At 39.2% G+C, this 27,865-nt stretch overlaps 1 protein-coding gene across 1 annotated transcript in view; it reads left to right on the top strand.

The window, feature by feature from the left end:
• LOC122693185 (phosphatidylcholine transfer protein-like) overlaps window positions 1-27,003 on the top strand; it is a 34,037-nt gene extending 7,034 nt beyond the window's left edge. Inside the window, exons 2-6 of the mRNA XM_043900754.1 lie at window positions 17,796-17,910; window positions 20,379-20,458; window positions 23,652-23,823; window positions 24,700-24,767; window positions 25,873-27,003. Coding sequence (XP_043756689.1) covers window positions 17,796-17,910; window positions 20,379-20,458; window positions 23,652-23,823; window positions 24,700-24,767; window positions 25,873-25,968 — 531 coding nt within the window. The 3' untranslated portion in view covers window positions 25,969-27,003. The remainder of the gene's footprint in view (window positions 1-17,795; window positions 17,911-20,378; window positions 20,459-23,651; window positions 23,824-24,699; window positions 24,768-25,872) is intronic.
• Window positions 27,004-27,865: the final 862 nt, after the last annotated feature.

A 27,865-nucleotide genomic window follows, 5' to 3' on the forward strand; every position in this document is an offset into this window, starting at 1 on the left:
AATTCATTTTATGAGGCCACCATCACCCTGATAGCAAAACCAAAGACAACACAGCAAAAGAGAACTACAAGCCAACATCACTGATGAACATAGATGCAAAATCCTCTACAAAATTTTAGCAAACAGTATTCAGCAAGACATCAAAAAGTTCATACAGCATGATCAAGTTGGGTTTATTCCAGGAATGCAAGGATTCTTCAATATATGCAAATAAATCAGTGTGATACACCATGTTAACAAATTGAAAGATAAAAACCATATGATCATCTCAATAGGTGCAGAAAAAGCCATTGACAAAATTCAACACCCATTTATGTTTAAAACTCTTCAAAAAATGGGCATAGAAGGAAACTACTTCAACATAGTAAAGGCTGTATGTGATAAGCTGACAAGAAAGATTATTCTCAGTGATGAAAAACTGAAAGCATTCCCCCTAAGATCAGGAACAAAACAAGGCTGTCCACTTTCACTACTATTATGCAACAAAGTTCTGGAAATCCTAGCTACACCAATCAGAGGAGAAAAAGAAATAAAAGGACTCTAGACTGGAAAAGAAGTAAAGGTCTCACTGTTTGCAGAAGACATGACATTGTATATAGAAAACCCTAAAGATAGTATCAGAAAATTACTAGAGCTAATCAGTGAATTTAGCAAAGTGGCAGGATCCAAAATCAGTATACAGAAATCACTTGCATTTCTATAAACTAACAATGAAATGTCAGAAAGAGAAATTAAGGAATCAATCCCATTCACCATTGCAACAAAAAGAATTAAATATCTAGAAATAAACTTACCTAAGGAGACAAAAGAACTGTACACAGTACATTATAAGACACTAATGAAAGAAATCAAAGACGACATAAACAGATGGAGTGATATTCCATGTTCCTGGGTAAGAAGAATCAGTATTGTGAAAATGACAATACTATCAAATGCAATCTACAGATTTAATGCAATCCCTATCAAGTTACCAAAGGCATTTTTCACAGAACTAGAACAAAAAAATTTCACAATTCTTATGGACACACAAAAGACCCCGAATAGCCAAAGAAAGAAGAATGGAGCTGAAGGAATCAACCTTCCTGACTTCAAATTATTGTACAAAGCTACAGTCATCAAGGCAGTATGGTACTGACATAAAAACAGAAATACAGTCCAATGGAACAAGATAGAAAGCCCAGAAATAAACCCATGTGCCTATGGGCACCTTATTTTTGACAAAGGAGGAAAGGATATACAATGGGGCAAAGACAGCCTCTTCAATAAATGGTACTGGGAAAACTGGACAGCTACATGTAAAAGAATGAAATTAGAACACTTCCTAACACCATACACAAAGATAAACTCAAAATGCATTAAAGACCTAAATGTAAGACTAGAAACTATAAACTCTTAGAGGAAAACATGGGCAGAACACTAAATAACATAAATCAAAACAAGATCCTCTATGACCCACCTCCTAAAGTAATGGAAATAAAAACAAAAGTAAACAAGTGGGACCTGATTAAGCTTAAAAACTTTTGCACAGCAAAGGAAACTATAAGCAAGGTGAAAAGACAGCCCTCAGGATGACAGAAAATAATAGCAAATGAAATAACTGACAAGGGATTAATTTCCAAAATATACAAGCAGCTTATACAACTCAATGTCAGAAAAACAAACAACCCAATGAAAAAGTGGGAAAAAGACCTAAACAGACATTTCTCCAAAGAAGACATACAGATGGCTAACAAACACATGAAAAGATATCAACATTGCTCATTATTAGAGAAATGCAAATCAAAACTACAATGAGATATTACCTCACACCAGTCAGAATGGCCCTCATCAAAATGTCTATAAACAATAAATGCTGGAGAGGGTGTGGGGGAAAGGGAATGCTCTTGCACTGTTGGTGGGAATGTAAATTGATACAACCACTATGGAAGATGGTATGGAGATCCCTTAAAAAACTAGGAATAAAACCACCATATGACCCAGCAATCCCATTCCTAGGCATAAATCCTGAGGAAACCAAAATTGAAAGAGAAACATGTATCCCATTGTTCATTTCAGCATTATTTATAGTAGCTAGAACGTGGAAGCAACCTAGATGTCCATTGACAGATGAATAGATAAAGAAGTTGTGGTACATATGCACAATGGAATATTACTCAGTCATAAAAAGGAGCATATTTGAGTCAGTTCTAATGAGGTGGATGAACCTAAAACCTGTTATATAGAGTGAAGTGAGTCAGAAAGAGAAAGATAAATACCATATTCTAATGCATATATATGGAGTCTAGAAAAATGGTATTGAAAATTTTATTTACAGGGCAACAATGGAGAAACAGACATAGGGAACAGACTTATGGACCTGGGGAGAGGGGAGGAAGGGGTGAGATGTATGGAGAGAGTAACATGGAAACTTACATTGCCATATGTAAAATAGATAGCCAATAGGAATTTGCTGTATGGCTCAGGAAACTCAAACAGGGGCTCTGTATTACCCTAGAGAGGTGGAATGGGGAGGGAGATGGGAGGGAGGTTCAAAAGGGAGGGAATATATGTATACCTATGGCTGATTCATGCTGAGATTTAATAGAAAATAGCAAAATTCTGTAAAGCAATTATCCTTCAATAAAAAATAAATAAATTAAAAAAATTATAACTTTGTGCTGCCACCCTGTCTTTAACCTCATCCTTGCATGAAGGTCACACCAGGTGGCTATTAATCAACCAAAGCTTTTATTATCATTGGGCCTTGGAAAACCTGACAGGCAAGGTGACTTTTAGGAAGGTTTTGGACATTCCAGATCCTTGGACGTAACACCATACCAATACTTGCGTGAATCAGGAGCTGAACCAGGGCAATGCCAAGTAGAGGTCAATTCTTGCCTGGTCTTCCAACTGGCCTTTAACATCAAAATGAACACCTGTGGGCAGAAGGAGAATTCTAGCAGGCTCTTTGTGTGAGTACTTTGTTAGCTCACAAGCTCACCGCTCCCTGACACTATTTCGGATAACTATTTTACTCTTTATGGAATCCATGCAAATGGCTATTTTTTTGTAAGCAAGGGAGAATCCATGTTAATATGAACTTTTAAATTCTACCCTGGTACTTTTAATGTGTTGCTAATATGCAAAAAATCTTATAAATATAACATAGCTACCTCATCTTATATAAATATATACATCTTATAGAAATATAAAATAGCTACCATTTAATGTAGGAAACACATCTTTCTATAGTTACCTTTGGATTTTCTGAATGTACCTTAATGAGAAGAATACTCCAGAATATTGCTTCATGACCCATTTGGCAATCTTTCAGATTTTATTGTTTGCTTGTGTTTTCCTAAGCCCTGGTGATAACTGATGTCTCTAAAAGACAAAGCTCATGTCTTTCAGAAGTTTTAAGACAAGAGGCACTTTCAATGTTATGTAGATCTGAGTTCCTGACCTATAGCTTTTTTCTCCTTCAGAAATGTCTTTTAACATTTCTTCCAGAGTAGTCTGCTATTGATGGACTCCCTCAGTTTTTATTGCTTCACTTTTGAAGGACAGTTTCATTGGATATAGAGTTCTAGGTCAGTGGCTTATTTCTTTCAAAACATTCTATATTTCACCACACACTCTTTTAGCAGGGTGGTTTCTGATGGGATGTCTGCTATAATCCTCATCTGTATTCCTCTATATTGATAAAGTGCTCCCCTATCCTCCCCTCTCTAGCTTCTTTAAATATTCTCTTTTTCTCTTTAGTTTTCTGAGTTTGTATATGATATATTTAAGTTTTTTTTTTTTTTTTTTGTATTTATTCCCTAAGGTGTTCTAAAGATTGACAGATTTAGTTTGAAGGGTGGTCTGAACTTAAATCATAAAGTCCCATGTGATTCAAAATACAGTATAATGTATTTAGAACTTATGCCACAAAGATTATTTTCTTACATGTGGAAATGCAAGGTGACTAGTAATTCACATCTTTCTCAGGTTATATGTTTTAAAAGTGATGGTGGCAATAGTCTAAAGCAGAGATTGCCAACTTTTTTTCTGTAAAAGGCACATAGAAAATATTTTGGGCTTTACAGGCTATGAAGCAAAATGGAAGTTATTTTGTATTGACTTATATAACTGCTTCAGTTCATGTAGTTCAGTTCAATCGCTCAGTCGTGTCCGACTCTGCGACCCCATGAATCGCAGCATGCCAGGCCTCCCTGCCCATCACCAACTCCCAGAGTTTACTCAAACTCATGCCCATCGAGTCGGTGATGCCATCCAGTCATCTCATCCTCTGTCGTCCCCTTCTCCTCCTGCCCCCAATCCCTCCCAGTATCAGGGTCTTTTCCAGTGAGTCAACTCTTCACAAGAGGTGGCCAAAGTATTGGAGTTTCAGCCTCAGCATCAGTCCTTCCAAAGAATACCCAGGACTGATCTCTTTTAGGATGGACTGGTTGGATCTCCTTGCAGTCCAAGGGACTCTCAAGAGTCTTCTCCAACACCACAGTTCAAAAGCATCAATTTTTCAGTGCTCAGCTTTCTTCACAGTCCAACTCTTACATCCATACATGACCACTGGAAAAATCATAGCCTTGACAAGACGGACCTTTGTTGTCAAAGTAATGTCTCTGCTTTTTAATACGCTATCTATGTTGGTCATAACTTTCCTCCCAAGGAGTAAGCATCTTTTAATTTCATGGCTGCAGTCACCATCTGCAGTGATTTTGGAGCCCCAAAAAATAAAGTCTGAAACTGTTTCCATTGTTTCCCCATCTATTTCCCATGAAGTGATGAGACCAGATGCCATGATCTTAGTTTTCTGAATGTTGAGCTTTAAGTCAACTTTTTCACTCCCATCTTTTACTTTCATCAAGAGGCTTTTTAGCTCCTCTTCACTTTCTGCCATAAGGGTGGTGTCATCTGCATATCTGAGGTTAGTGATATTTCTCCCAGCAATCTTGATTCCAGCTTGTGCTTCTTCCAGCCCAGCGTTTCTCATGATGTACTCTGCATATAAGTTAAATAAGCAGGGTGACAATATACCTTGACGTACTCCTTTTCCTATTTGGAACCAGTCTGTTGGTCCATGTCCAGTTCTAACTGTTGCTTCCTGACCTGCACACAGGTTTCTGAAGAGGCAGGTCAGGTGGTCTGGTATTCCCATCTCTTTCAGAATTTTCCACAGTTGACTATGATCCACACAGTCAAAGGCTTTGGCATAGTCAATAAAGTAGAAATAGATGTTTTTCTGGAACTCTCTTGCTTTTTTGATCACAGCGGATGTTGGCAATTTGATCTCTGGTTCCTCTGCCTTTTCTAAAACCAGCTTGAATATCTGGAAGTTCTCAGTTCACGTATTGCTGAAGCCTGACTTGGAGAATTTTGAGCATTACTCTACTGGCGTGGGAGATGAGTGCAATTGTGCGATAGTTTGAGCATTCTTTGGGATTGCCTTTCTTTGGCTGCTTAGAAATATAGAAAACATTCTTAGCTTGTGGACTGTTTAAAAATAACCAGCATGACATAATAACCTCTGGTCTAAAGTATAGTTTGGATGCTTAATTGTTCTATGATTTTAAGATTTATGAACATAAAACCCTAGCTGAGTCTCAGCTTCCCCATCTATACACTGGAGATAAATCTTGCTCTTCCAAATTTGTCCAGAGATCTAATGAGAAGATATGTTTTGAAGCACCTAATTTTAATTAAATGGCCTTTGTCTGTGAGCTGTAGAGAGGGTGATCTGTGTCCCAGTATATCCATTACAGGTTTAGTTTACCCTTGCCTTGGTGGGAAAAAAAAATTATAACACCTCTCTCACTAAAATGAGCTATGGTTGGAATGATAAAATATAAATTATCTTTGCTATAACTTTGTGCATTTCAATGCATTATTGTTCAGTTCAGTTCAGTTCAGTCGCTCAGTCGTGTCTGACTCTTTGCGACCCCATGAATCGCAGCATGCCAGGCCTCCCTGCCCATCACCACCTCCCAGAGTTTACCCAAACTCATGTCCATAGAGTCGGTGATGCCATCCAGCCATCTCATCCTCTGTTGCCCCCTTCTCCTCCTGCCCCCAATCCCTCCCAGCATCAGAGTCTATTCCAATGAGTCAACTCTTTGCATGAGGTGGCCAAAGTACTGGAGTTTCAGCTTCAGCATCAGTCCTTCCAATGGAACACCCAGGACTGATATCCTTTAGGATGGACTGGTTGGATCTCACTGCAGTCCAAGGGACTCTCAAGAGTCTTCTCCAACACCACAGTTCAAATGCATCAATTTTTCGGCTTTCAGCTTTCTTCATTAAGTTGGTGCAAACATAATTGCGGTTTCAGACCATGTATTTTAAATCTTTATAACTAGGTTCAAACACATCTTTATTAATCAAAGCAGGAATCATTACAATCAACACATTTTTGCCAGCAAGAAATAAGTTTATTTATTCCTATAGCATAAAAATCCAAGCTTCAGGTTTTAAAGAACTCTAGAAAGCATTTTCTGCCTCTTGCTGCTTGTGAAAGCATTTTCCCTGCAAAACATCATTGAGATGCTTGAAGAAGTGGTAGTTGGTTGGCAAGAGGGCAGATGAATATGGCAGATGAGGCAAAACTCTGTAGATGAATTCATTCAACTTTTGAAGCATTGGTTGTGTGACATACAGTCAGGAGTTGTCATGGAGAAGAATTAGACCCTTTCTGTAAACCAATGCCGGCTGCAGGCATTGCAGTTTTTGGTGTATCTCATCTATTCGCTGAGCATACTTCTCAGATGCAGTGTTTTTGGCAGGATTCGGAAAGCTACAGTGGATCAGACCAGCAGCAGACCTCCAAACAGTGACCATGACCTTTTTTTGGTGCAGGTTTGGCTTTGGAAAATGCTTTGGAGCTTCTTCTCATTTCAACCCCTGAGCTAGTTGTCGCCAGTTGCCCTATAAAGCCCACTTTTCATTGTATGTCACAATCTGATTGAGAAATGCCTCATTGTTGTTGCATAGAATTAGAGAAAATGACTCTTCAAAATGACAAATTTTTTGTGATCAGCTCATGAGGCACCAAGCTTTTTCACCTTTCCAATTTGTTTCAAATGTTGAATGACCATAAATGGTCAACATTGAATTCTTGGGCAACTTCTTGTGTAGTTGTAAGAGGATCAGCTTTGATGATTCTCCCAATTGGTCACTGTCAACTTCTGATGGCAAGTCATTGCATTCCTCATCTTCAAAGCTCTTGTCTCCTTTTCAAAACTTCTTGAACCACCATGGCACTGTACATTCATTAGCAGTTCCTAGGCCAAATGCTTTGTTAATGTTGTGAGTTGTCTCCGATGCTTTATGACCCATTTTGAACTTGAATAAGAAAATTACTCTAATTTGTTTTTGGTCTAACATAATTTTGCTAGTCTAAAATAAATCTAAAATAAACAGCAAGTAATAAATCATTAGCAAACAACATAAAGTGAGAAATGCACATTAAAATGATGTATAATATAACCACATTTATATAAGAATGTATCCCAATATCAAAGGGCAAATTTCAACAATGCAAAACAGCAATTACTTTTGCCCCAACCTAATATTTATTTAACAATATGTTGGCAGAGGTCAGTGACTTTTGGAGGCAGGATAATAAACTTTAATAATAAACTTTAAACTCTACTGTCACATGACTGGCTTCAGGTCCAAGTTCTGTTGTAACTAATGAACTTCAAGTCTGTGTGTTATGAAACTTGGATAAGTTTCATATATATATATATATATATAAAATATATATTTTATATATATCTAATTAAAAGCTTTGAAGATTTATTAACTACCATAAAATACATTCATTTAAAGTGTGCAATTCAATGGTTTTTAGTAAATTTATGGGGTTATGCAGCATTCACCAGAGTCTAATTTTGGAACATTTGTGTAACCTCCAAAAAAAATGTCTTGCTCACTTGCAATCTCTTATTGTTCCCATTCCTAATCTCAAACACCAAGCTACTTCCTGTGTCTACAGAATTAACTTTTCTAGGAATTTCTCAGAATGTCCTTAAACGTCAATTTTGTTGTCTTTAAATGGGTTTACTAATGGCCCACATTCTCATGTTTTCATCGTGCAGATTAAGTAGGGTGACCCCTGTAAAGCACTCAGCCCAGGCCCTGGTATTCAGTAAGCACTCAATGAGCATTTGCTATCAGTGTTATCTTAGCCAGCTCTCTACAGTCCTTCAGTATTAAACTTGCTGTGTGATTTTGAAGAGATATCAAATACTGAATCAGTTTTAGTCACCTGTCTTTCTTCTTACAGTCATGGTGCACACTTCCCAGTGACAGCTACAGCAATTAGGAGTGATTCTCCCTAATGAAAAAACGTTTGCTTTTCATACCTTCTGAGCCTGTTACTCTTGCCCCACAGGGCTAGTGTTGGAAATCTTCCAAAGTAGTGGATTGAGGAGACTTCCTGGCCCCTGAGGAATAGAAATGAACTCTTCTATTAAAAGCAAAGAAAATTCAGTGTACTGACAGGATTAGAAAGACGTGATTCATCGGGGCTGTCTTGTAGTTAGTGATATAAATGCAGATAAATACCAAAATTGAAGAGAATGAGAGATGACTTTTTCCAGGTCAGGTGGCAGGGTATAGGGGCAGTAGGGGTTACTCCTCTGTAGGAATTACTCTCATGTGGGAATTGCAAATGTCATATGCAAACGCTATGATATTTGGATATTTGCCATATGTAAACGCATTGGCTCTTATAGAATTTATTCTGCTTTAGGACAAGTAACCGTACAACTGTCAGTAGTGTTTCACTAAGTATATTAATAATTAGAGTATTTATATATAAAGTTTTTAACAGTACTTTAGTGTAATATCAAATAAAAAACAAACCTGGACTTAGTAAGGAAAAACTTTCATTCAAAGGATTATTGCCAAGGGTTAGGGGGTTATTATAGTAGGTAGAATTGCTGTTGCTGTTCAGTCGCTCAGTCTTGTCTGACTCGTTGTGACCCCATGGACTGCAGCATGCCAGGCTTCTCTGTCCTTCACCGTCTCCTGGAATGTGTTCAAACTCATGTCCATTGAGGCAGCATACTTTGACCAGAAAATCTGTGGGTGTCTCAGGAGTGAGGCAGAAAGGTATTTTTTATAGACAAGAGTCAACAAAACTGAAGTCATGTGTGGGGAAGTGATATGAAGGTGGCCTGACTGGAGAATAGAAAAGAGATTTTTGTTGCCTGAAACCAGTTTATTTTTAGAAGCATCTAGATGCTGCTCAGGCTGAGGCTCGATCATGTTTAGGGACCTGAAGGAAGGAAATATGTTTACCAGTTTGGTTATCAAGCATTTTGTTATGATTGATCATTGGAGTAAACTGTTTCGGTGATCATTTATGGGACAATGAAAGGACATTTAGAGGTGCTGTATTTGGCCTTGTGATAGGTGAATAAGGTGTGTGTGTGTGTGAGTCTCATCTAAATCATGGGGGAAAAGGTGGCTTTTTTGTGGTAAGCTGTTTTCTGGATCACAAAGAGAGTGAGTGTTTCATACCTCTACTCTTCCAGGATTACAGAACTGAAGTAAAATTCATTGTTAGTAAGGACTACTCAAAATAATTAGGATTGCTTTTTAGTTACAAGTAAAAGAAAACTGCATTAACAATGACTTTATAAAATGAGGTTTATTTTTCTCACCTAATAAGTAGTTAGAGGTCACCAGTTGCTGGCACTGGATCACCTGACCAATATGGCTAGTAAAACTCTTTGAATCTTTTTAGGCCACATCCTCTTTGCTGTCTCTTAGCCACAGAATAGCTGCTGGGTTGTTAATATCCTGCGTGTATTCAAAACATGAAGGAGGTGTTATATGGTCTTCCCTGGTGGCTCAGCTGGTAAAGAATCCATCTGCAATGCAGGAGACCTGGGTTTGATTCCTGGCTTGGAAAGATCCTCTGGAGAAGAGAACAGCTACCCACTCCAGTATTCCGGCCTGGAGAATTCCATGGACTGTATAGTCCATGGGATCACAAAGAGTTGGACACGACTGAGTGACTTTCTTTTTTGCCTTCACCTGCATAGGAGACCAGGATAGTTATTAACTATGCACATGGCCATAGGGATTCTCTAGCAAGAAAGATAGCACATACTCTAACAAATATTCTGTTTCTTCTGCTAATTGTATTATACGCTTCATACTGATTCCTTACTATTGAACAATTCATTAACTATTTGAAGTGTAGGGAATTAAATACCCTATAAATAGAGTATTAGAAAATCATGCAATGTGTTTTACTTTAGATAAACTGAGCCATTCTTAGAACTGGTCTTTTGGAGGAGCCTTAGGAAAAGCCAAGAACCACTTAAGTAAGCTTGTTTGGAGTCATTGAAATGTTAGTATGCTTGGACAAGTATCTTCAACAGGTGTTGCAGAGCTTACATATCAATACTTTGCAAGAGACTTACACATCAATACTGAGAACACTGGCCAAATAAAACTAAGGTTTATGCTCTTTACCTATTAAATTTTTTTGTAGAAACAGTGGTACCCAATCCTGATGAGATGCTCCTGTGCTACTGGTGAGAATACAAAAATGGAAATAATTTCCTTAAACATTTGTAAACACTTATAAAAACTATAAAGAGACAAAATGTTAGTATCATTTACCCTAAAATATATCTCTACTAAAACTTCCTGTTTTCTGAAGGAAAAATTGTCATTATTGTCCATGTTTATATGGAATAGTTGTTTCAAAAATATTTCACATTTGTAGAAGTGTATGGAAACAGAAATAATTCATAAATAAATTAAGTGTTATCTCTCCAAGCTTCAAAGTAGTATTCTTTAAAATAGCATAGCCTGTTTATATTATATTACTTCCATTTTGTAACATGTAAAAGTATCTATTTACTTAAAAGAAAAATGTCTACTTTCCCAAAAAGCGAAGTACACATTATTTTCAATTGCACTTTGAAAATTCTCTAGGATTGATGACATATTAGGTCATAAGACAAGCCTCAACAAATTTAAGAGTATATAAATTATTTCAAGCATCTTAAATTTGTTATGATGAAATCAAAGAATAAACTAAAAATACCTTGAGGCAAATGATAATGAAAACACAATGATATAAAGCCTATGGGATGCAGGAAAACCAATTCTTAAAAGGAAGTTCATAGTGATACAGGTCTTCTTTAAGAAATAAGAAATCTCAGTTAAACAATCTAACATTAACCTAGAAGAATTAGAAAAGCAAAAGAACAAACAAAACTAAAAAGGCAGCAGAAGGAGGGAGATAATAAAGATCAGAGAGGAAACAAATAAAATAGAGATTATGAAACAGGAAAAATCAATATAACTAAGACCTGGTGCTTTGAAAGGGTAAAAAAAAAAATGACAAACCTCTGGCCATACCCACCAAGAAGATAAGATGGAAAACAAGACCAGAAACAAAATAAGAGTCTGTTCTGTACATCTGTGTCTCTTTTTCTGTTTTGCATATAGGGTTGTCATTACCATCTTTCTAAATTCCATATATATGCATTAGTATACTGTATTGGTCTTTATCTTTCTGGCTTACTTCACTCTGTATAATGGGCTCCAGTTTCATCCACCTCATTAGAACTGATTCAAATGAATTCTTTTTAATGGCTGAGTAATATTCCATGGTGTATATGTATCACAGCTTCCTTATCCATTTGTCTGCTGATGGACATCTAGGTTGCTTCCTAGGTTGCTTCCATGTCCTGGAGGAAGGAGGTGGGAGGGGGGATCGGGATGGGGAATACATGTAAATCCATGGCTGATTCATGTCAATGTATGGCAAAAACCACTACAATATTGTAAAGTAATTAGCCTCCAACTAATAAAAATAAATGGAAAAAAAATACAACAAAATAAGAACTGAGAGAGGAGAAATAATAATCGATACCATAGATTGCTAGAAATAAAAATCAATACTACAGAAATTTGGATTTCTTGTGCTCCAAAATCACTGTGGACAGTGACTGCAGCCATGAAATTAAAGTGACAAACCTAGATAACATATTGAAAATCAGAGACATTACTTTGCCAACAAAGGTCTGTCTAGTCAAAGCTGTGGTTTTTCCACTGGTCATGTACAGATATGAAAGCTGGACAGTAAAAATGGCTGAGCACCAAAAAATTGATGCCTTTGAACTGTGGTGCTGGAGAAGACCATTGAGAATCCCTTGGACAGCAAGAGATCAAACCAGTTAATCCTAAAGGTAATCAACCCTGAAAACTCATTGGAAGGACTGATGCTGAAACTGAAGCTCCAATACTTTGGCTACCTGATGCAAAAAGCTGAGTCACTGGAAAAGACCCTGATATTGGGAAAGGTTGAAGACAGGAGGAGAAGGGGATGATAGAGGGTGAGATGGTTGAATGTCATCACTGAATCAGTGGGCATGAGTTTGAGCAAGTTCTGGGAGATAGTGAAGGACAGGGAAACCTGATGTGCTGCAGTCCAGGGGGTTGCATGCAGACATGGCTGAGCAACTGAACAACAACAATAACAACCACAAATATATATATATATATATATATATATATATATATATATATATATATATATATATATATATATAAATTAGAGAAGACTATGAGCCATTATATGCCAACAAATTTGACAAGCTAGAAAAAAGACAACTTTCTAGAAACATACACCCCATCAAAATTGAATCAAGAAGAAATAGATTGTATGATCAGACCAATCACTAAAAGTGAAATAGGATTTATAGTTTAAAAAATCCCTACAAACAAAAGCCCAGAATAAGATGACTTCATAGTTAAATTCTACCAAACACACAAAGAAGAACTTATACCAATCTTCTTCTAATGTTCCAAAAGTTTGAAGAGGAACAAACATGCCAAAAAACATTCTATGAAGTCATCACTCTGATACCAAAACCAGAGAAAGATATTACAGAAAAAGAAAATTACAGGCCAATATTTTGGGTCAATATAGATACAAAAATTCCCAACAAAATATTAATAAATCAATTCCAACAGCAATAAAAAAAGTCATACACCACAACCAAGTTGAAATCATCTCAGGACACCATGATGTTTCAACACACAAATCAATCATTATGATACATCATATCAGTAAAAGTGACAAACCCCACAAGATCATCTCAATAGATGCAAGAAAATAATTTGGTGAAATTTCATATCCATTTATGATAAAACTCTTGTGAAAGTCAGTATAGAGGGAACATATTTCAGCATAATAAAAGTTATTTATGACAAACTTACAGCCAATATAATAATCAAGGGTGAGAAGTTGAAAGTCTTTCCACTAAAATCTGGAACAACACAAGGATAACCACTCTCACCATTTCTCTTCAACATAGTGTTGGAAGTCTTAGATATACAAACCAGACAATAAAAAGAAATAAAACCTATTCAAAATGATAGGGAGGAGGTAAAATTGTTGTTATATATGATATATGATCATATATAATGATATGATATGATACTGCATATCATATGATATGATACTGCATGTAGAAAACCATAGAGACTCACTGCACAAACTGTTAGAACTTATAAATGAATTCAGCAAGGTAGCAGAATACAAGATTAACATACATACATCTGTTACATTTCTTTATGCTAACATGTAATATCAGAAAGAGAATGAAAAAATTGCAGCAAAAAAGTAAAGTATCTAGGAGGTAAAACCTGACCAAGGAGGTGAAAGAGATACACTGTGAACTGTAAAACATTAATAAAGAAAATTAAAGACAATTCCAAGAAATGGAAAGATATCCCATGCTCTTGGATTGTAAGAATTAATATTGTTAAAATGGCCATACTACCCAAAGCAATATACAGATTTAATACAATACCTATCAACATATTCATGACATTTGCCACAGAACTATAGAAAATAATCCTCAAATTCATATGGAACCATAAAAGACCCAGAATTGCCAAAACAATCTTGAGGACAAAGAACAAAGCAGGAAGCATAACCATCCCAGACTTTAGACAATACTACAAAGCTACAGTAGTCAAATCCATATGGTATTGGCACAAAAACAGACATATGAATCAATGGCACAGAATAGAGAGTCCAACAATACACCAACATACTTATGGAAAATTAATCTTTGATAAGTGAAGCAAGGACATACAACTGGTAAAGAACAATTGCTTCAGCAAGTGGTGCTGGGAAGGTTGGACAGCCACATGTAAATCAATGAAGTAGGCACATACCCTCGCACCATACACAAAAATAAACTCAAAATGGCTTAAAACTTTAAATATAAGACAAGACACTGTATGACTCCTAGAAGAGGCAAAACATTTCTGACATGTCATATCAATGTGTTCTTAGGTTAGTTTCCCAGGGCAATGGAAATATCAGTAAAAATAGACAAATGGGACTTAATTAGACATTGCACAGCAAAGGAAACCATAAACAAAACAAAACAACAACTTATGGACTCTGAGAAAATATTTGTAAATGATATGACTAACAAGGCTTAATTTAACATCTCCTACAATTCAGTAACAAAAAAGTACAACCCAATAGAAAAATGAACAAAACCTAAATAGATGTTTCTTCAAAGGAGATATACTGATGGCCAGCAGGCATTTGCAAAGATGGTCATCATCGCTAATTATTAGAAAAATGTAAATCCAAACAAGGTCCCATCTCACACTAGTCAGAAAATCTATGATTAAAAATCTACAAATAATGACTGATGGAGAGGGTGTGGTGAAGAAGGAACCTCTTACACTGTTGCTGGCAATTAAATAATGCCATTTTCAGCAATATGAATGGACCTAGAAATTACCCTACTAAGTGAAAAAGTCAGAAAGAGAAAGATGAATGTCATACGATATCACTTATATGTTAAATCTAAAGTATGAAACAAATTAACGTATTTATGAAACAAAAACAGACTAACAGATATGTAGAACAGACTTGTGGTTGCCAAGGGGAAGAGGAAGGATTAGGGAGTGCAGGATTGGGAGTTTAGGATTAGCAGATGCAGTCTGTCGTATACATGATGGATAAACAGCCAAGTTCTACTGTAAAGCTCAGGGAACTATATTCAATGTTGGGAGTTTAGGATTCACAGATGCAGACTATCGTATACATGATGGATAAACAACAAAGTTCTACTGTAAAGCTCAGGGAACTATATTCAATGTCCTGTGATAAATCACAATGGAAAAGAATATAGGTATATATTATACCTGAGTCACTTTGCTGTACAGCAGACATTAACACAACATTGTAAATCAACTGTTTCAATAAAATATTTTGCAAAAAGGAGAAATATGTCAAATATTGCAATTAGGTGTTTGTGAATTATAGAGTTGCATGCCATTTTAACTTTGTTACTTTGGGCATTTCATAATTTTTCTTAATGATTAAGAATTATTTTTATAACTATAAAAACTCACTTTATTTTTTCAGTGACAGAATGAAAATGTTATTGTATTTGCTGAATTTCTCTTTTAAAAGAAATGATGGTTTAAAAAAGTGCATTGATCCAAATTTGAGTGAGGCTGCTAACTACCTAAAAAAAAAAAAATTTACTGATAGACTAGGAAAGGAGTCATTGAGCATTTGGTTTCTTCGGTGTTCTGGCATTTTTCAGCCCTTCCATGAAGGGAATGTTTAAAGGAAGTTATCATAATAGTTCATTCTACGGTGTTGACATAAATCACAGCATTCTATTTTTGTCTTATTAGAGGGCTTTCTGTTTCCTTTTCTGTGATATTACAGGACTGAAGTCACTAAGAGCTATAATTATCAATACACTTAGGAGGAAAGGGAAACATTCCCAGAGGAATCAGTTTGCCTTAATTCATCCAAATAATCAAAGCTAACTCATGTGAAGTTGGAAAGATCATAATCTCTACACATAGTTATCCCCTTTGCTCACTGTATGTAGAAAATGGGGCTACATTATTCCTGAAGAGCAGCTAATTGTCTCTCTCCCAAAGCTGTGTGAGTGTAGATGTGTGTTGTCTATAACCCTCACTGTCTTCCCATCCTTGAGAGGGAGGGGAGAGGGAGGAGGAGAAGGAGATATTTTTTACCTTAACCTGCCCTTCTTTGGGGTATCCATGGCAGAGCATGTAAAGGGGTCAGACCTACCAGCTTGTCATTTGCTGGTTGGAAACACTTGGTATAAGGCCATTTACTTTTAAAGCTGACACTTCCTTATGAATTCAGTTTCAATTTTACTTTCCATTCCCTGCCAGGTACTTTCACCTACATCTGAGATTCCTCAACTGGGAATTATTGTTATACCACCTGAGTCAGGAGACCCTTGAAGCCTCAGAATCTCGAGAAAGATTTCCATGCTTACCCCTTGATTTCACATAAGTCCCTGGGACAGTGTTTAAGAACATGGGTCATTCATGTTTGATTAGTCAATAACACTGCATTAGCAACTGGAAGTATGAGTCCATCTAAAAGGTTCACTTTGTTTAGTTTATTAGTTTTTGCACTGAAATTAATTAAGTCATTAGTTTAACCTTAACAATATAGTCTTTAGTCAAGGTGAAGTTCAGGAATTCTTAGCTACCATTGTACAGAGAGTGGAGTGTATCCACTCCAGCCCACATCCTCACAGAATATGGTTTAACATGAAAACAAGGAATATGTTTTGTACTTAGGAATCTAAAAATGGCCCTTTTCTAATTAAAAGGGACTAGTATGGTTTGAAGTTGGTATTTCTTCCCCCCTTTCATTCTTTTCTATACATGAGTTGCTTATAGAAAAAAGGAAGCAGTTGATGAAAAATTCTGTGTTGGAATTAGTAAAACAATATTTTGAATTTCATTTCTCTCTATGGTTATCTAAAATAATCTGAAGCTTGGATGATAGCTGCATATATGATACCTCCACATGGATATTTAATAAGCATTTCAAGCTCAACATTCTCACAGTAGAGCTCTTGGTTACCCTGCAGCCGTCAGATCACCACCTCTGCAAGTTTTAGCTGTTTTAGAAAATTGATCTCCTATTTACCTGGTTGTTTAAGCAAATGTTATAAGAATTTTTAAAAATTCTTTGCTTTCTCTGTCCCCACAGCCAGTCTGTCAGCAATTCCTGTTAACATTACTTCAAAATGTGTCCCTAAATCACTAACTTCTCCCCATCATTTCTGTTACCTCTTTGTCCAATCACCAACATCTCTTCTCTGGATCATTGCCCTGGTCTTCTAACCCATCTTCTTGCCCCCTTATAATCTATTTTCAAGCAGCAAGAACCATGTTTTAAAAAATTATTTCCTTGTTTTAATTAATTCATTTGTTTTCCATAGCAATTAGAATAAGATCTCTTATCCCTTTACCTTGGTTCACAAAGCCCTTTGGACCCAGCCCCCACTGCTTCTCTGACTGTCCCCCATCACAGTTCTCTGGACCCCTTGACTTTCTGTTCTTTGAGTAAGACAATGAATCAACCTGAGGGCCCTTTCCCAACCAGGAATGGTCTTTCTTAATTTTCCCATAGCTGGCTCCTTCTGCTATTTAGAAAAAAATTCTGATTAGTCCAATACAGAAACAATTCCCACCAAAACTGGAATAGGATGAATAACCAGCCCACCAAAACTAGACACCATTTATCACATAACTCTCTTCTACCCTTTTTACTTTACCTGGGTAGCTGTCACCTCCAGTGGCAAAGGTGATGAGAGCAGAATCCTCACCTGCTTTTTCAGCATTGCATCACCAAGTCTACAGGAGAGGGGCTCAGGAATGACGTGCAAACAACCATTTTTCATGTGCTGTGTAATAGCAACTCGAGAACCAACAGGCTATTTCTCTCTGCTCTCATTTTATAGCCGACTGGACTTTATGAGTATAAGGTCACTGGTATTGTGAGATCTCCACCAGACCTACTTGCAGATGTCTATATGGACTTAGACTATAGAAAACAGTGGGACCAGTATGTTCAAGGTGAGTCACACTTGATCTAAAAAAATTATTAGAAAGTAGAATCTATTCCTATTACTCTAGCCAGTAGAATGCAATAGGTTTAGTTATGTTATATATGCAATAAGTTTAGTTATATTATGTTTCATTTAAAATTTTGGCTTAAATATCTGAAGTGCTGGGCTTAAATGTGATAATTTGCCCTTACTGCAAGTTTGTTGTCATCTTGTATATATACCTGAATATCCAGGTATATCCTGATATATACCTGGATATACATACCTGAATATTCAAGAAAGGGTTTTTGGAAGAGGTCATGTTTGAACTTTGCTTTAGAAATGGAATCAAAGTTTTATAAATGGCAAGAATACATGTGTATGGGGAAGTGAGAGGTGAGGGGGGTGAGTGGAATAAGGACATTTGGCCCAAATAACAGCATTAGTAAAATGAGAAATACCTGAAACAACATGAAATGTTAAAAAAGGAAAACAACCATGAGCAATTTTGTGTTCTTGCATAGTTGTGGTAGCAGAATTGGAATTAGCCCCAAGGGCCTAGGCTGGCCACCTGGCTACACTTCTTAGATTTTTCCTATAAGTGATAGAGAGTTATAGAGGGAGTAGATAAGGTATCTTTTTCCCACTTAGAGTGAACAATGGTCTCTGCCATCTCAGTCACTGTAAAATAGATACACAGCTAGCTGAGGGGCACAGGAATCCTGGTAGACCCTTGTTGTGGTCAAGAATTTTGTTTGCAAGTAAGAAAAGCTAACAAATGGCAGTCTAAGGAAAGGAAAGAGTTTATTGTTTCACGACATTGAAAATCAATGAGTATCTGGCCTCCAGGACAGCTGTATTCAGTACTTCATTTCTCCAGCTTGACTGTTTTCTTTTGTGTTGACCACAATCTCAGGCAGATTCTTGTGTCTTGGCAGCCCAGGAGATGTAGGCTTACATTCTAACCATGTACACAACCACAGAAGGACAGGAACATTCCTACTTATGGCATCTAGATTCCCAGGATTGACTCCTATTGCCTCAGCATGGATCATGTGCTTATTTCTTGGGGATGTTTGTCATGGTTTGGGGTCACTTAATGTTATCAAATACCCTTACTATTTAGGGGGCATTGTGATGCCCACTAATTCAAGGAAGAAGTCACACATTCTCTGCTCATCTTCCTAGCAGTTGTGGTTCAGTCATGTGCTGTAGACACTGGAAGAGCCTCTGATGTGTGGTACTTGGCATTAAGAGTCTGCACTATGGAGTATGGCCCAGAGACTGCAGTAGTTTGACTTCTCTGGGGTAATCCTGAGGTTCCTAACCTAACTCTATTCCTCCTAGATCTTCTCTGAGCTTCCTGAGAGCCTTTACAAAACCACTTTTGGGCCTAAGCTTGCTAGAGTGGTAAGCCAAGACTATCCACGCATGTATTCCCTAAACTAATTGCTGTGATCATGTTTGACTCATTTTCCCAGCCCTGAATTTAACACTGAGTCAGTCCTGCTTAAACCACATTGTGGAGAAGGAGGGGAATGGTGATGACCTGAAGGAGAAAGAGATTCTGGGGCAAGAAGGGGAGAGTCATAGCAGAGCAGGCAAAAGCAATGGATGTCCACTCCTTTCCTTCCTTTCAAGGGCATCTGCAGCCTCTTGTAGTAATGTACTGATAAGTTCTTTACTCCATAGTCTGCTTCTAATATGTTTTACTTCTTTCAGAAGCTGAATTAAACAACACATTTCTGCTGTCAGCACCTCCTCAAGGGGCTCTCTTGGCTCTTTCAGCAGTCTTAGCTTGACTCCTCTATATGGTTAGTTAGAAGCTTCCCACACAGCTTGAGGGCAGAGGCTGTGCACTTCATAGTATCCCTTTGCTATCCTCCTCCTTGAGCTGATGTTATTTGCACACAAAAGCATGGTGGACATTATGCAGATTTGGTTCCTATCTCTGTAGTATAACGCAAAATGGGAGAGAGGCAAGTAGCATAATGTTAGCATAGTCGAGCTTCTTCCTGCTTAGAAGAACACTAATCTTGCCGAAACCTTCATTAAACAACTGTAAACACTAAACAGCATTGCTCAGTCCCAGAATACTTGTAATATGTCAATAAATTTAAGGTGAGGAGTAAGGTCACAACAGCAAAACTATTGGTATTGCAGTGCCATCCAATGGTTACCATGATTTAATAACTTGAAATTTTATTTTTTGGGAGCCTAATTTTATTATCACATTCTACCTTAGAATGTTTGTAGCATCCAATGAACGAATTTTGTTGGATTCTTTTATATTTAATGTGTTTTTAAGTCTACTAAAGACTGTTCCTGGGCAACAAGCTTTCAGTGATAATGACTTTTCCTGGAAGTCAGTGCCTTCTGGTTTAGTGGTTTATCATCCTCTACAAGGTTCTCATATCAACACTTCTTGTTAATTGAAGCCAAAGAGACTTCCAGATGCAATAACATCATTTGATTTTTTTTTTTTTTTTTTTTTAGAACTCCGTGAAATAAAAGTCGATGGAGAAGAAGCGGTCTATTGGCAAATGAAGTACCCTTTTCCCATGTCCAACAGAGATGTATCCTTTCCAAAAATAAAGTGCTAGTCCCTCAGTCATGGCCAACTCTTTGCAACCCCATGAACTGTAGCCTGCCATTCTCTTCTGTCTGTGGGATTCTCCAAGCAAGAATACTGGATTAAGTAGCCATTCTCTTTTCCAGGGGATCTTCTGGTTCTAGGGATTGGACTCCAATCGCAGACAGATACTTTATCATCTGAGCTAACGGAGAAGCCCATCCTGGTTCAACATTGATCAGCTTTCTTGGTGTTTCTGTGCCTGTGGCTGTCACCCAATGGTGGCATGGCCAGGAGGTGTGGACGACACTGTCTTTTACTCTTGTGCAAGCATCTGCTAAAGCTATTGCTTCTTGTGCGGCTTTCAGAGACCTCAGGGTGTGATTTCTGGGCCTGACTACATGTACAATTACTACAGTAATTGTGGGAAGGCAGCTCATACTTTCTTGAGAACATTTCTAGGAACTCTTTTTGCATCAGAATTGAGGACCTGAAAAAACTTTTCATGAAGAGTATCCAATGCCCTCCCTCAGTCTGTAGAGGAGGAAGCAGGGACCCGGAGAAGTCAGGTGACAGACGCACACAGGCAGGTGGTTAGCAGCCGACTGGAGGCTGCAATGCTGGCCCCACATTTCCAGCGCTCTCCGCCTTCCCACCTTCCTGAATGTTGGCTCTGGACACTGGGTGCGTATTTTTTACCCCTCATTCTCCTCAATTAGAAGCAGTTGAATGGGTAGGGCCAGGCTGGGAGGGTTTGATGGACATTTGCTGTGTGGGTGGATGGGGTGAAACAGGGGTGGGGACAGGTGAGATTTCAACTCTACTGTCCTCTTCAGTCATAGAAGCTGAATTTTTACACACTGCATTTCCATAAAGGATTCTTTTAACAAAGAGTCTGTGGAATTAAAAAACAAGCAAAAACTGCTTGGAAACCACTGCTGGATGGTTGTTGGAATCTTTTCCAGCTGTAACATTCTGTAAGCCTGTATACTCCTGAATAATTGTGCTCTAGAAAGAGAGGGGGTGTGGAGGTGAGTGTGGGTATTGTTCCTGTGTGATTGGTTACCCTGGCTCGGCCACATTACAGACTCCATAAGGTTTATTTCTTGGCACAATTCCCACAGACTGCTAGGTAGTTTGTATATAGGTGGTATGTATTTCAGCCAATTGTGGTTACTTAATCTCTTAGATTTTCGGAGAAGGCAATGGCATCCCACTCCAGTACTCTTGCCTGGAAAATCCCATGGATGGAGGAGGAGCCTGGTAGGCTGCAGTCCATGGGGTCACTAACAGTTGGACAGAACTGAGCGACTTCCCTTTCACTTCGCTTTCATGCATTGGAGAAGGAAATGGCAACCCACTCCAGTGTTCTTGTCTGGAGAATCCCAGGGACGGCAGAACCTGGTGGGCTTCTGTCTATGGGGTCGCACAGAGTCGGACACGACTGAAGCGACTTAGCAGCAGCAGCAGCAGCACTCTCTTAGATTTTACATGGTTTTCTCTCATCCTGTCAAAACTGTGCAGGGTAGGAGCCATCGTCCCCCTCAGACAGGGAAGAAAACTGAGGCAGAGGGACGTTCAGAACTCTGCTCAGCTTCTCGGCAGGGTCTCACCATTATGGGCAGCAGATGCAGGTGTGGACCCAGGTCCAGCTGTGCTCAGAGACAGTGATCTGGACCAGAGCAAACCTGGACCAGAGCGAACTCTGACCTCACAGGACCCTGTGGGGGGGGTGTTCTTGGGAGCAGACACTTGGGGCTCCTTGAAGTTCTGCTGCGTTGTCTTTCCAATGCCATTCAATCCCATGATGAGTATCTCAGTCTCTGTATCTGCAGGGCTGTTCAGGTTTTGAGCACAGAGAACAGTGTAGAGAAAAAGGGCAGTAGTTTTGGAGGGAAGGCTCTCAGGTTGCATGTGTGCTCACTCCTGGTTTGCTGTGTGACCTTGGAAAAGGCCCTTCACCTCCCTGGGCTTCTAGGTCACACACTGGACTTTGCAACCCTGCAAAAACTTCTGTCAAATTGTAATAGATACATTAAGCTAATTTTTCCTCAGTTGAGTCTCAGGTAAAGTCTATCACATGAGCTGAGCAAGTTGTGGGAGAATATTTGCTGTGGTAAAAATAAAAGGCTTGGGAGGGAGGAAATTCAGAGCCAAAACAACATCATTCCTTCCCTAAAACATTTAAGAAATTTATGCATCAGTAAGTAGAGAGTGGGGGCCATAAACTATCCTGCAGGGTGCCTGGGGGAGGGGCAGACCACAGTAAGGGCTATAGAGCCTCTGAGTTGCCCTTGGGCTCTGGTTTTGGCTTTTATAGTAAGTGTAATTGTGTTGCACTTAGAGTGATTATTTGGATTATTTTAGGCTTTCACTCCTTACCCTGTGAAACCCAAAATTCTGTCACTAGAAAGTCTAAGGAACACGTTAAAGAGCTGAGTCACCTGCAGCTATGAAAGTCTTTTCAGGTTTCAGAGCCTGATCTGTTTTCAAATTCAGGTTCCAGCCCTCCAGCTAGTCTATGGGATCTTTGGCAAGTTTCTTTACTTCTCTGAGCCTCAATTTTGTCATCTGTAAGATGACGGGACTTATGCCAAACTCAAAGAGATTTTCTTAGGATCAGAACTGGTGTTCAATGTAAAGCATAGGATGTATGTATACGGGAAGGGCTCAATAAGTGGTGACTCCTGCCATTTCTTAAAATTGAATTATCTTCCCTGTAATAGTGTCATAGACGTAGTGGTTGGTCTGTGAGTGTTTACTGAGATGAAATGACTTTTGCGATTCTTCGTGAACCAGACCCAGCGAGGACATCTGCCTACTAATATTTGGTTATTCAAATATTATGCGTCTTCTTATGATTGCCAGGTGTAAGCAACCTTGCCTGACCATCCTTTGTGCATAGAAATCAGTGATATCAGTGATTGGGGCCTAGGGGGAGGACAGAGAGCAATAACCCCATTGTTTAGTGAGTGAGATTCTGCTCCAGTCTCTCTCTGATGTTCTCGGTGCGTGCTCTCAAATGAGAACTCCAGGTGGGAGGAGCCATGGTTTTGCAGGGTAGGTAGGCAGAAGGACAGGAAGTGATGTAACAGTATAAGGGAGCAAACACCAAGTGGAGGAACAGAATCATGTCCCTTTGCTTCTGGCTCGTCTGACATGCTGGCCTTGATGTTGTGCCTTGACTGGTGGTGTAGTGTGTCTATGTGAGGCAGCGGCGACAGCTGGACTTTGAAGGGCGGAAGGTCCACGTGATCCTGGCCCAGAGCATCTCTGTACCATGGTTTTCAGAGAAGTCGGGCATGATCAGGGTGAAGCAGTACAAGCAGAGCCTGGCAATCCAGAGCTATGACTCTTGGAGGAGCGAAGGTAAATACAGGGCATATGTTGGTGCATCTACCTGGGCCACCCATGTGAAGGCCACACTGATTGCAGGCCTATCAAATGCAGGATGCTTTTTCCCTGAGGTCAGAGACTGGGCATGGGTGCAAAAGAACCAAATGAAACTCAATTCACCCCAGAAGCTTGGCTAGAATGCAAGATGGATGTTTAAATCTGATGAGTCCATTCTTTACTGACTCCATTGTCCAGATGAAACCAAAACATCCAAGGGAACCAGAAGGCTTAGAAACTCACTTTGGGAAGGTCCTGTACATGCACAAGCTGGACAGGGGTGGGCAGGAGGGCTGGTGGGGCCACCTCTGGGGAGGCAGCTCCTCCTCAGCAAAAACCCAGGGACTCGGAACCTGTCTGCCTTGAGTTCCAGCCTCAGGAAAGAGGCTGGGAGGGGTCAATGCAGCCATCTGCCAGACTGGAATGGATGTGACCCTGAAGCAGCAGTAAAATCTTAACTTAGTTCTGACGTGTGTTAAATGGGCCACCTTTACATGTCACTTTACTCTTCTGAATCTTCATTTTATTATTTATAAACTGGCATTCAATTTTATCAACTTTTTATAATTCAGATAGTTAATGAGAGAAATAATTAAATGGGAGATATATCCCATTTAGATATAGATAATAAGTATCAATTAATAGCACTAGTCATGCCTTTAATAAAAAGGAGCAGAATGTGCCTGGGCTGTTTTCCTAAATGTATATGTGTAAGTCTCCCATAAGGCAAGAGTTCACTTGAATTCAGTGTTACTTCCCTCCTTAATTTCTGGACTGAATATAAGCCTGGGTATTTCCAGGGGTTTGGCTCTGTTTTTCCTCTTGGAAATTGTGCTTTCTTTCGCTCTCTAGTTTTCATGTATTACTTCAATAACCCAGGTGGCCAAATTTCGTTCTGGATCCTTAACAATTTCACCAAGGTAAGATCCCAGGAGACATCAGGGGAGGTGTGTTTGGCAGATGTTAATTTAGCAGTCTGGAGAGATGCACTGTCAGGCCTCATGCAGCTTGTTTGACTGACTCTAGTTAGGACTGGAGTTGCCAACATCCAGGACAGCAGCCGGGACAAAAGACATAGAATCTTTACCTGCAATGCCAGCCCTCCCTGCTTGCTCACCATGATCTCATCAGGATCACTCTCTGGAACCTCCAGACAATAGCCTGCTCCCTGTAGGAACAACGGTGCTGCGGGCCCTCTGTTTGCTTATGGAGGAGTTAGGCCAAGCTGACTTGGGAGGCAGTGAGACATGTCCAAGCCTGGGAAAACTTCCAGTTTTTTTCTTGTTTTCTTTTTCTGTTGAGGAGCAGGAGCCCCAGTTGACCCGGATCAGTAGAGACTGTCTAGGACCTGGAATCATGCCTGCCATTCAGTCTGCTTTGTAAGGTCCTACTTACTGACTGGAGAGGTCACCAGTTCCCTGGGGGAATGAAAAAGCACATAGATTTAGAATCAAGCACAAGATATTTTGAATCCTGACCTTGTTTCTGACTGTGTAATCTAGGCAAGCCATCAGTTTCTCCCCTCCAAAAAATAGAGGTGGATATCCCCACTCTATAGAGAAGGATTAAATAAGACAACATTTGGGGAAATTCTTGAATGCTCGATGCTAACTAGAGGATCACATATCCTGCTTCATCCCCCTGCCCACCCCCATCTTTACCATTTTCTAATTCTGGAAAGCAAGTCCTTTCTCTCAGTTTTTTGGAAGAGTCCCACAGCCCAAGTGAATCCCATCTTCTACCTTCCTTTTTCTTTCAAAATATGATATCTCATAAATATCTTTGCTTTTTATTAGCAAAAGCTAAAATGCACAAGGTCTTACAACAGTGGCCACCTTGCCTTACCAGTGCCTCGTGTCTTAACCTGTGTCATCATCTGTGGCCGCGTTCTGTGGAAATCTGCTCGGGGGCCCGATTGTCATATTTATCATTCCAAAAGCCATCTTCATTATCTTTGCCACTTCCTGAAGAATCAAGAGTGAACACCGTGAGGGCATAGAAGTGACAGTTTCCTTTCCTTTGCAGAGTGAAATTCCTGGCTTCCTGAGAGACTTGGAGAATGCCTGTCTGAAGTACCACAGAGCCGAAGAGAGATTTGTGAGCCTTGTGTCCATGGAGTGATGTCCATAGAATGATGCCTGCACATGCCCCAAGCACTGACACTCAGCCTGCCTCTCTCTTTTCCAGCCTCAGAGGCCCACACACTCTCCATCACTTGTCCTCAAGTGTGTTTGCCTGAGATCCATTTCCTTTCCCACTCTCCCTGCCTGGGACCCACTGCCCTCTTCCACTGTTGAATGCAGGTGATATTAGGGAAACTTTTGATTGTTTATTTTTAAAAAGGGGAGTCCTCTAGGGAACACAGTCATTTCATTATGCCCTTCTAGGGTGTTGTGGGTGGGGGACTGACACCACCTCCTCAGGGCGACTGATCCCAGTGAGCCGGCTCCTTCCCACACCTGAGTCGTTGCAACTCAGGAGGGTGATTTCCTGGCGAAGTTGTTTTGCCTTCAGAACTGACTCCCAGTGTGCCAAGACCGGAGGATGCATGTCTGTTGGCCTTATGCTTTGCTGATTTGAGACAATAATCCACTAAACCTGTCCGCATTCCTATGTGGGGAGGATCATGACCTGTTTTGATTTCAAACCATTTGAAAGATGTCACAGACCTGACTATGTGTATAGTGTGAAACAGTTTTTTTCTCATCATCCTTGTCTGGGTTTTTCTCTTTCCCATATGCCACTGGGGAAGGCTGTCTGTACCTCTCTAGTTCCGTGTTTTACTGGACAATGAGGCATCAAGATAACTCTGGTGGTTACCATAAGCCAACTTGCTCTGCACACAACATTGAGAATAATTTTCTTTATGTGTAATTTCCTTCTATAATATTTGGACATGTTGAAAGAATAAGTGTTCACAGACAGGGAAATATGAATTAGTGGTGTGGTTGACGCTACACCTTTTTTCTTAGGAATTCTGTTATTTGTCTCTCCCACCAACAGAAGACTTCCCTTTTCCAATTTTTCTCTTGAGTCTCGGAATGAAAGCTATTCTGTGGACAAAGGCACAGCTTTATAATCTCAGGGAAAATTTTACTGTGTGTGATGGTACCAAGTCTTGATTACTGGACATACAAATTCAGGATGTGATGCCAGAAGCAGGGGATTTATTAAAATGGGATAACTCAGACTGTGTCTTTTCTCTCTGGAAAAGGAGGTGTGTTGAATATCAAATAAATACACAGTGACTTATACTTGTCCTGTCTACAGTCTCTTTTCTGCCTTATTCCCCATGAATGAGACCATTAGGTCTGTTTGGTTTGCAAGTGAAATCCAACCTAACTCATGGACTTGAACATAAAAAAGAATTTTAGGCTCACTTACATGCAAGGTCAGGTGTACAGTAGCTTCAGGTAGTGATTGATACAGGTGCTTGACAGATATTAGGAATCAGCTCTGTTCTTCTTTAAGGTTTCTTAGATACTGGGCCATGTTTGGTGGCAGGATCACTGCTAGTAGAAAATGGAAGACCTGCATCTTCCTGAGTTCACACCAAGTCAAAAAAAAAAATTTCTTTCAGTAGATCCTGAACCACCCCAAGATTCCCTCTAAACCATATATCAATCCCTATCCCAGTGATTGGTCATGTGGATAGAATTCTGCAAATAAATGAATACTTCATAAATGTATCATTGAAATAGCACTGTTGGTAATGTAGGGCTTGTCTTCTGGCTCAGATGGTAAATAATCTTCCTACAGTGCAGAAGACCTGGGTTCAATCCCTGGGTTGGGTAAATCTCCTGGAGAAGGGAATGGCTACCCACTCCACTATTCTTCCCAGGAGAATTCCATGGACTGAAGAGCTGCAATTTAATTTTAGGTAAAGTAAATCTGAATATCTCATGTAATAGAGGTCAAGTTGACTGTTTATATATAAAGTCATTGAAATACAAGCACTAGGATTATAGTCTTTCAGCAGAGAATCCACATGAAATGGTATCATGCAAACTATCTTTAA

This window comes from Cervus elaphus, chromosome 5 (genome assembly GCF_910594005.1).
Source record: "Cervus elaphus chromosome 5, mCerEla1.1, whole genome shotgun sequence".
In the NCBI taxonomy this organism is placed as follows: domain Eukaryota; kingdom Metazoa; phylum Chordata; class Mammalia; order Artiodactyla; family Cervidae; genus Cervus; species Cervus elaphus.